General features: G+C 44.1%; 1 protein-coding gene across 2 annotated transcripts in view; it reads right to left on the bottom strand.

Moving 5' to 3' along the window:
- LOC105276481 overlaps positions 1-11,202 on the bottom strand; it is a 134,540-nt gene that overhangs the window by 64,762 nt on the left and 58,576 nt on the right. Inside the window, exon 1 of one of the 2 annotated variants that reach the window (XM_011334126.2) lies at positions 569-916. The exons of the other annotated variant lie outside the window; for it this stretch is intronic. Coding sequence (XP_011332428.1) covers positions 569-662 — 94 coding nt within the window. The 5' untranslated portion in view covers positions 663-916. Of the gene's footprint in view, positions 1-568; positions 917-11,202 lie in introns of those variants that run through there. 2 annotated transcript variants of the gene reach the window in all.

The raw sequence follows: 11,202 nt of genomic DNA, 5'->3' as shown, positions 1-11,202 counted from the left end.
AGTGAGTTTCATTTAGATAGGCTGTAGATACGTTGTTTTCGATTGCATTATATCTTCATAATTTATCGCTAACTACAGCCTACATTACTACTATAATTACATTACTATGTAATGAATGATAAGGATTTCCGCTTTTGATATCATGTATTCATAATTGCGTCATGTCAGCTTATGCATTAAATTTCATTTAATTAAGTGTACATCATCCAATTCGCATCCTTTTAATTTTTTCAATTATAGTAGCATATAGATAAACGAACGCATATCTTCTCTTTTTGGATCTTTAATCTACAAGCATCGCGATTAAACTGATACTCATCACGCAAAGAGAGTTCAAAATCGCACGATAGCATTCAGATACATGAGAAATGTATCGATACTCTCGTACGACATTTTCTCATATAACACCGTATCATTTCCATTAATCCACTAAATCTGTAGACCCCCATAAAGACTAGGAAAAGAATACGCTTCCTTGAAAACCTCGAGCCTTCACCCTTCACCATTTCCCCAGCATTACGACCATCCCTAAGCCACCCCGATAAAAGATTTTACAGTGCGTACTCACGATTATCATTCTTGCCATCGACGCGGCCGGCACGCTGGCACAGCACGAGCGCCAGGAGCAGGAGGGCCCGAGCGGTGCCCCCCGCTAGGCACATCCCTGCGGCGGCCTTATCGTTATCGGCACGCGCGCATCTCGTCCGCACCACCCTCGCCGCCCTCCGAAAGGCACAGATAAGGACAGATAGTTTCTCCCTCCTCCTTTCTCTCTATCTCTCTTTCCTTCCGCACGCACGCATGTATGCACGCACGCTCGCACGCACGCACGCACGCATGCACTACCGCGACGATCACTACGACGAACCAACCGCACCCCGCGACGTGTCTCGCACGACTAAGCGCTGCTCGGCACGATTTTACGCGCGAACCGCCCCCACACTCGTATCGTCCCCTATCGTCGTCGTCGTCGACGTCGTCGTCGTCGTCATCCTCGTAGTCGTTGTCGTCGTCGTCGTTGAAGAGGGAAAGAGGACGACGATCGCGCGTGCGCCCTACGACATCAAGCCCCGTGAAGGGTGTGGATGGGGGGGGGGGGAGGAAGTTGAAAGGATCCCCTCTTCCAGTTCCTCTTATCCCTCTCACGACGTACTACGCCGACACCCACGCTCATTGTTGAGGCGAGTTAATGAGGGCGAGCGTAACCGGCTTTCCGGCCGGATTACGCTGCGCGGCGACGTCGAGCGGACACGCGAGGATCCGAGGATGCCGCGTATCGTAGAGAACTCCGGAAAATGTCCCCATCCGGAAAAGGATGGTTGGTGGATGGTGATGACGAGCGGCTGAGAAACAAGGGAGGAATCCCAAATGAGGTCGCTGGGTTCTTGAGGAGTGTGATCGGACTTGCAATCTCGCGCGCGCATGCTGTGTCAGGCGAGAAAACATACCTATTTCTTCCGAGGATGTTCGATAAATGATTAATTGTTGTTCGGTGCCGAAAATCGAACGAAAATAAAAGTCTAATTGAAACTTTCCCGAGCATGTTAAAAGAGTCCGCAGCAACGGGGTTGATACTGTCAATACCGTTCATGTGTACGTGTACTCGTATCGGAAGCGAGCATACACGATTATTAGGTCGCACGCAACTATGAATAAGTAAAGTTACGCCAATTGTAATTACATCCTGAGATAACAACCCTGGGATATCGACAATCTTCTTCCCGAAAGTTGGCAGGCAACTTTAAGCGAAACTTCAACGTGTGTTCCCTGACATTCTAAATATCGTCGCGCAACCATAAGCGAGCACACACAATGCGCTCCACGGCGAAGCAGCTGCTGCATAACGGAAGTTACAACGCCGGTTACAGCACTGCCAGCCGGTCACGGTAGCTCCGAATCGCGGTGAACTTTCTCGTCGCATTCAATTTCGAGGAAATTTAGAATTCCTCGCGGACGTCGTCGGAGGATGGGACGCGCTGATGGTGTGGGTCGATGGAAAAGTGCAGGAATTGCAAATTTTGACCGCGTGACTCGCGCGAGTCGTCGGCACGCGAGTAAGTTGACGCGGATCCGGAAGCGGATGCGGATTGTTGCCAGAGCGTACAAAGTTATAGTACTTTGCCGTACTAAACCGTAAAGTCGTACCGCACACTTTGTGTGTCAACGAATAGGAAACGTCAGAGTTGTGGATACAGGATCGTCAAAATAGAATAAATTAACATACTCTTTAAGTGGAATGGCAAATTTTACTTATGTATGTAATTAAATAAGAAGGATCAAGAAAGCGATGGTAAGACCAGAAAACATATTACATTTGGTGGGAAAAGAAATAATTTAAGCACTATTCGGTTAACCGCCAGAGACAAGCGGATGCAGCTGGCGAGCGATTAAAACCCTTTCCTTTTAGGCGGAAAATTAGATTGCCGCCGGTAGGCGGGGTAACGGGCGAGGTGACGAGATTAAGAAGTCGTCTGCGGGAAACTAAGGAGGTGCGAAAAGTCGCCGTGGTAAATCTCATTTTATAAGCGACGCGAATGAGTTATTGTCCACCGGCGTCGATTCTCTTCGTTCCGTAAGTGCTCTCGCCGGAAGAAAAGAAAAAATTATCTGAAATCGCTGAAAATACTCCGTGACGATCGTGCAATCGTACAACCTTTCTCTCGTGATTGGAAAGGTAAGAAGTGAGATTTTTCACCAGGATTCGCCACGGGATCGTAATCACGCGACGATGGAAAAGCTGATTGGATAAGGTTTGATTTAACGCGAGAAAAAACCCATGTAAAGACTCGCTGATAATTATCATAATCACGACACATTGGTAACCGTAGATAAATCGCATAAATCGAAACGAACGACGAAAGGGTACAATCCAGTCAATAAAATCTCGCCGACGATTACAACGTCATAATTTTCAGCTCCGCAGGTCGTCATACCGCGGCGTCATACAAGCGAGAAAAATCGATAACGTACGACGTGTCCGTCATACCCATCGCGATGTCGCGAAGTGATGACACGATGCTATATCGTAGCTAGTCAAAGGGTTAAATCGATACTACGATTTCAAGCTACATGGAGGAATCACTCCAATGGCCAAAGTAGTAAAATGTTATCGTCAATTTCCCGTTTTTGTTCATCTTTACGCTCTTATATCATATTTAAATAAGATTTATATTATTAGTAGCACATTTTACTCTTTCTTTAAGGAAATGTAATTTTTCTAGGAAATGTAATTATTAGGTAATGCAAGAATGACTGTCTTTCGCTATAATAATAAATATTATCGCATACATACTTTTCAACATGTGAATTATATTAACGGTAGCTTGTTATTTATCGGAGACGCAAGGTAAAACGGAAAATACCAGGCCTTTGTGTATCGTGATTGTTTGCAATCAATTCTGCAAATTTTTGTAATCTCTACTTATCTTCAATGTGCGTTATTTTACTCGTCTCACTCTCCCTTTATTTTGCACCGCTTTACGTATCAGCGACCGTAAAAATCTCCTTTACATAATCCGCAAACGTTTTATTACGCTTTTGAAGCGCCACTTATTAACAGGCCCCTCCTCTCTCTCTCTCTCTCTCTCTCTCTCCCTCCTCTCTCTTTCTCTCTTACTCACTCTTTCTCTCTTTTATCATATTTCTCAATCTAGTTTTCATCGCGACGCTTTCCGCGTACGCTCGCGGAAAAGAAACGCACAACGTTGCGTATTTTAATAGCAGCGCTTTAAATTAGTATCTCGGTATTAAAACGAACTCTCGCTATCGCCCCGGGCAGTTTTGCAGTGTGCCATTAAATCGGACGTTGCAACGTGAAATTCCATTTTACCAGAATTAAACGGCGAGAGGAAACGTGGAAGAATACGACTTGGCGATGCTCATGACGGCAAACTATCACACCCGCAGCTCCACGCGGATATTATTACGTTTACCGATTAATCAATCTTAATCTCGATTAACCGGATACAAAAGCAGCTGCGGGCACTGCCTGATTCTCGTACGCCTAGGTAAGCAACTTTCCACGTAAGTTACGACACGTTGGGCGACACGTTGGGATCGAGACCAAAACTGTAGCCGGAAAAATTTTCTTTTCCGCAAGTGCCTAAGTTCTTCTATCTTGAAACTTGAGTAACAGAAGATGGTTTCTTTTTTTCAAACGGTTATTGTCTTGAAAGTTTTTATTCTTGTGCTTCACCGAAAAATAAATGTACGCTCGAATAATTACTGTCAATCTTGTCATCTGTGTGATGATTGATTAGATGATTAAGTAAGCAAGCAATGTTGATATTGTCATTACTTTTATATCACGGTCATTTGTAGTAATTCGTAGTTGGATGTTGAGTTAAATCAGTTTTATATTTGAGAAAAGTTTGCACTGTCACAAAGTTTACGGTCCTGCAAGAAGCGCGTGACCACGGACAAATCCACCTTCTCGCACGACCAGGGTGAAAATTAATTAAAATGGAAATCGCGAGAAGAAAGCCGCAGCAGTAGGGATAACATCTCCGACACGTATGATATGAGGATCTCCTTTTCTCTTCTTCCTCCTCGACAAGACTCAGCAAACGCGTCCTTAATGGCACATCATTTAAATAATTGCGCGTTCGCAAAATAGTCGAGCATTTCCTTCGTGTTTCCTTACGCTTTTCCTCTCTTCCTCTTCCTTTCGTCCTTTCGCCTTCTTCCGGGCTTTTACAGTTAAGCTTCCCCGCGCCAGAAAAATCGCGACATAAGCGCGACGAAAAATCACATCCTCTCGCACAAAATGTGAACAACTCCGTTGCTTTCATTTCAAGTGCCGCGAAAATCTACCGTGACGATATTGAAATTGATGGCGATGGCCAATAAAAATTTGAGTTATTTCTTTAAAATCGAAATACGTGCAGATAATATGATGCGTTTTACGTTTACATTATACTTTGACGCTCAATATGTGAAAACGCAGAATTACAACGATCAAAATAACAAAAATCATTGAAACATGTACATCATATGTGAATCAAAATCGCATGAGTTCGTAACTTTCGAAGTCTCGACGCTATCAAAATAAATTTCCACAATTTTGCCATCGAAATAACCATTACTCAATGTATATAATATGTTATATAAATATAATAAATATTCAAAGATCACCGTATAGTATATACCGTAAAACAATTAGAGAAAAACTGGAAGAAACTGTTAGAAGCCTATAAAAGTTATACAGGATGAGGCACCTAAAACAGGTCACCTGAATATCTCGGTTGTTATTGGTGATAGAAAAAAATGTGTCAGACCAAACTTGCATGGTTTCGAGGGACACATAATTTGTTCTAAATAGTTTTTTATTAGGTAGACGGGTAGAGGTCATATGAAGGTCAACTTCGTTTTTTTAAATGGTATGATATGTTTTTTTACGTACCATCTAGTAGAGCGTTTGAAGATGCGCACATTGATCTACGGGTCAAAATCATTCAAGGTCACTGAAGGCTAAAATTTCTAAGTGCTAGAACTTTTTCATTTCTGAATTTACGGTATTTTCAATAACAGGGAACTCTAGGCAATATAAAAAATAATGATATCATCAACTCAGAACTTCTCGGAAAAGAAAAAATTTCTAAGGGCTAGAACTTTTTCATTTCTGAGTTTACAGTATTTTTAATAGCAGAGAACTCTAAGCAATATAAAGTAAATTATTTCCCTTGCAGTTGGCCTTCAGTGACCTTGAATGATTTTGACCCGCAGATCAATATGCGCATCTTCAAACGGTCTATTAGATGATACGTAAAAAAACATATCATACCATTTAAAAAAACGAAGTTGACCTTCATATGACCTCTACGCATCCACCTAATAAAAAACTATTTAGAACAAATTATATGTCCCTCGAAACCATGCAAGTTTGGTCTGACACATTTTTTTCTATCACCAATAACGGCCGAGATATTCAGGTGGCCTGTTTTAGGTGCTTCACCCTGTATAGATATGAGCTTATAGGAGCCTTATTAATGAGTGCTTAATTTTTAAACTTGTAGAGTAGCAATATAAATAATGCATGCTAAAAATGAGTAATGTTTGCAAGTGTAAAAACGAACGAGACTGCGTACATTATCGTATCCTACATTACCGAAATAATATTTGAATCATGTAATTTTCAGACGTGCATACGAAGCATATGAAGTATACGAAGTATACGATTTTTTTACATAATTTCAATCACATCTGCCCGATATTGGTAATGTCAATTTATCGATAATTTCATCACGATATTTTTAATTTCATCTAAATACATAATTGCGTTTTCGCGTCAAAGTTCGACAGTCACTCCAGTATCCCCTTAACGCGGTGGATTCGCGCGTAAATCGCAAAATAAATTAGTGTCTCGTCAACGACGACGACAAAGAAAAGCAGATTCATCTCGACAGGATTATCGATGCAGTCACATCGTCTTAAAAGTAGATCCGAGCCGTCTCCAAAAATTGATTAACACGTCCATTCCTACAATCACAAGACGGAATTTTGATCATTTCGTTTCTAGCTCTCAAGTTTGTGCGACAGAAGACGGAAACGTTGTTCGTCACACAGTTCGCTAATTCTTGTGAATAATGGCGCGGCGAGTCACAGCGTCGCGCCGAATTTTTTTCATCCCTTTCAACGTGTGCGCGGATTTACCGCGGAATCGGATCACGTGTGCATTTTTCCTTTTTTTCAATTTTTTATACTTTTTCGCCGTCCTCGCGACGAGCGCTTTCACGATGCCAGGCACGTGTCGCCTCTGAAAATCTCGTTTCGGAATCGATTAGAGTTGCGCCGCGGGGAGGCTCGCCCGGGTTTTGCCATGCGCTGCCGCTAAAAATGTCGGCGAAAATTAATCGTCCGCAGAAAACCGAGGCAATAATCGTAAGCACCGTTGTTACTTTCCAAACTCCCGTTATTGGTCCCAATCCCGCCATAGGAACGCGGTAAAGACCGATGAAACGTCAGGAGTTAAGCTATAGCGTTAATCGAGTTTCTAAAACTGTTTCCGACAGCGCGAAAACGTGTGGATCGATTGGACCAGTAAATTCGAGGATCATGTCAAAACATGACGACAGCTCTTGTTGACTGATTTAGATGCATTCTTGATATTATCTTGAATTTTTTAACAGCGATGACATTGCGGATCTGATAGACTTCAAATTTATCGACTTTTTCACTATTGACTTTCACTTAGATTTTAACTAACGACTGTTATCGCCCAGTTTTCGAATTTGATCTAATCTCTTCCAATCTCGTACTGAACCTGTGGCTGAACCGTTTATTTCCCTTAACGTGAATGGAATTGCGTAGAAATATAGAAAAATAAAACTGTGCATTTGTTCAGAGAGCGACGTGTGATGTAGAGACTAAAATTAAAGTAGTCAAAATGTAGTCACTTTCCCAAGATGAACGACACGTCCTAACGTGGACGTGACCTTTAGCCACGTCGAGGATTTTTCCGTCCGGGTGGAATTTCATTTAATTAAAGGAATCCCCTCCCCCGTAATTCGGATAATACCGGCAAACATTCTGCCGATGGACGGGAGTAATCGAGGCTCGTCGTAATACGAGCCTTAATCCTGGGATAATCTCACGGACGGACTATAGTATCCTCAAGATAACTGTCGCGCAATTCCGCCGGTCCTCGACAGAAGGATGAAAAACTTTCTTCTTTGACTGGCACAGCGAGATCCTCCGTCGTTCGATCATTAATTTTATTTTAATATAACGCAATAACGGTTATGCTCTAGTTCTATCACAGATTTGTATCGTTTGCAGCATTTTTAAAAGCTACCCTTAATCATATCTCGCTAACCGCTTTAATCCTCGTTTCTGTCGTATCGATTCGCTGAAGCCGTTAGGAAAGAATTCACTCTGGAATTTATTAGGAAAAAAGGGGAAAAAACGGTAACTGGGTCTCGTGCGGAGTCCGACGTTTCGCCGGTAAAAACATATGAAAATCTGGGGCACGCTTTTATATACGAAATATCGATTGGAGTCCGAGCGCGGGGCGCGCGGACCGGACATAACTATTCGTGTTGCAATCTGGAGCGCAAACCGGCGCTCGCGACTTCGAGAACGGAAGTCGTTCGTTTCGTTTTTACGTCGATACGGGGAGTCGGGGAGTCGAGGAAGGCGGACGTACGCGGGAACGGCAGCATCTTCCGGCAGCAATGAGCGAGGACGGTGACTCGAATCTTCGCGGACGGAATGAATTAATTAAACTTTACTCGAACGCATTCATTCTTGGAATGCATAAAGTGTCTCTGCCCTCTTTCGCTCCCACCTTCCGAGCAAAGTGCAACGAAAGAATGTCTTGAAATCAGAGAGCGCAAACAACAAATTAACCGGCTGACTCGAAGTTGTAACGAGTTTCAAGAACGTCGCCGCCATTTGTCGCGGACACCCTTCCGGCTGACTATTCTCAACTCAGCCCAATTCTGCCCCTGCCCGTCTTTCCTCCTCCGCTCACGCCGCCACCTTCTTGCCTCCGAGTAATGTCGAGAATAATTAAACGACCTGCAAGCAGGTGCATTAACCGGCGGCCGAGTACTCTGCAACGCGGGAAAAAAATATTTGTTCCCTCGTAAATACGGCCAGCATAATCCACGAATAAAAATTCTGAACGCGCCGAGTGATTAAAGCCGTTTTACGTCATGTAATTTATTTCTATGGCGGGAAAAAGGCGGCTTGGCCCCAAGAACAAGCGGAGTATACGACGAGGATATTAAAAGCTCTCTCGCGATTAATTATTGCCTGGGAATTACATGCTCGTGACTGCGTTTCTCCGTGCAGCGATTTCAATCGGATACGGAGGATCACTCGTAGGATTCACCTTAAACATCGCGTTCGGCAGCGAACATAATAAATCGCAGACATGTCCGGTGTAAAGCCCTCAATTAATGCCCGAGTTCGGCATTATAACCGCAATCGTTAGCGGCAATTTCATTCACGTAACGGCAATTTCGCGGCGAAATTTCGACGCGGGATCGCGAAGACGAGTCTCCCCATTTCCTTCGCGCCACAAAATGGTTCACGGGCTATTGGACGAAACGGCCATAAATTCTCGCAGAATCGACCACATTTCGTGGTAATGCAAACACGATCGATCACGATCTCACGACACGAAAAGTCCCCCGCAATGTCTCTCTCGGTGGAGAGCTTTTTTGTTTCCTCATCGAGAACCCGACGACGGAAACCGCGAATTTTATATGGACCCTCGCAACGATCTCAGAATCATGTATTCACCTTGCTAATGGCTACGGCAAAGGGACAGATGATCACGTACCAGAACTCACCGTATCGAGTGAACGTTCGTGTACTTGTGCCGATATATGACGTGTTTTGGTCAGACATTTCGGGTTTGGGCGATCAAATTTCATGTACGTGAGATATCGAAAGCTGCCAAGATAAAAAGCATATTCGTGTCCTCTTTTCCTCTCGTCTCCAACCCCTTTTAAGGAAGGAAAAAAATTTCATGTCAGTTATTTCGCTCACGATCCTATAATCCGCTGTTACACCGCTGTCCCCTCCGTCGAGTCCGCTTCGTCGAGAAAATATTCGACAATGATGTATCGCGTCAAAGCAGACTCCGTCAAGAAAAAGAGTGGGAGCGAGCGAGCGACGAGGAGAATGTGAGAGATGAAGGTACAAGAGGGGAAAAAGAGAACCGACGAAATTCGTATTAGTACTTGTCAAAGGCAAGCAGCGAGGCAGAAACGCGAGAAATCGAGAAACATTTCTCCGGTTATGTCGAGCGGACGATTCGCATTTTCCTTCGCGTTTTTCTTCACAGCTCCCCGAGAGTTCTCCCGTCTCTGCCACCCCATCCCTCGCTTTCCTGCGGCGATCCACCTGTGCATAAAGAGATGAAAGAGGTGTATAAGCCGTGAGAGAGAAACGTCCCTGCGCGGAGATACACCGACCGCTTTTTCCGTGTAACTGTCGTTACATGGTCGTTCCTGTCGCGCTCCTCGAGCAGTTGGAGTCGCGAAAGGCGCCTTTTTGCGCCTTTCAGGTTCCTAGCGCGGTCCGTGTGTACACGTCGCACCGTGCACAAGATGAACGACGGCACATAGAGATAGAGTAAATGGGAAAGTTGACCGTCGCGAGTGTTCCAGCTAATACGGGTCTCGGATGTAGACGCAAACTTCACGCAAATGTAAAATATGTAAAACAGAATAAAATTATTATCACTATCAAACGTAAAAAACATTTCTCCTCGCGCAATCTCAAGCTCAATAGTTAACAGGATCGATAGAGCAACGTTCCAACTGGATGATGCAGCCAACTCGATGACTTTGATGTACGCCAACTCGATGACGTTATCGTCGGTCAAGGTAATGCACTTTTCGAAGGACTGCAAGGTTTCCCGAAGGTGTCGAAGTGCTGACGCTTCCTTAAGCGAAACTTTATTGGCGCGGATTGATTCAGAGTTAATGGCAAGTGACTGTGGCAGAGAGTGGAGAATGCGGCACGAAGAGAGACAGCGAGAGAGGGAGAGAGGAGCGACAGGAGCCTTCCGGCTCCTCCGAAACTCCATCAGCTTCCTGTTCCGGTATCTTAGAGCGGAATCCAATTACTCACTCACTTTCGGGGACATTATCGAGCCGCGCGGTGGCCGCGTGGCAGCTTACCCTCTCGGAAGGGTGCTGCGGCGCGGCGAAACTACGGGATGTCCCATCCGGACAGCTCGGACGGCGTAAACCCTGCGGTTTCGTGTTTCTTCGCAAGTCGCTCGATCTAATTGCACCCACCATTCTGACCGCATTTAAGCCCCTGCCCGCACGATTCACGCGAGTCATAATGCAGAACGCCCGGCATTGTACGCGCCGCAATTATGCGACAGCGTCATTTTCACCAGAAGCACTTTAACCGCGTCATAAGGGTAGTTTTTCGCTGTAATATCAACCAAGAAACCACAGAATAATAGTCGGGATATAAATAATAGTTTATTTCGAACAATCAGGTCACTCGGATTCTTTCACTGGATGACAGATTTATCGAATTTACTTAGAATTGAGATTTATTGACTTTGTGAAAGTCGAACAACGAGAAAATGATAAAATTAACTGCACTTTTCAACAGTAAAAATAAGTAAAAAGAAATTATCACATACAGTAATCTTGTAATTTCGATATTTTTTTGCAGAGTTACTGGCTTAAAAAAATTGTAGTGAGATGAAATCTTCATTATTGCACACGC

The sequence above is a fragment of the Ooceraea biroi genome, chromosome 6, assembly GCF_003672135.1.
Source record: "Ooceraea biroi isolate clonal line C1 chromosome 6, Obir_v5.4, whole genome shotgun sequence".
Taxonomy (NCBI): domain Eukaryota; kingdom Metazoa; phylum Arthropoda; class Insecta; order Hymenoptera; family Formicidae; genus Ooceraea; species Ooceraea biroi.
Note: the sequence above shows the minus strand (reverse complement) of the source record. Positions and strands in the feature narration are given on the sequence as shown.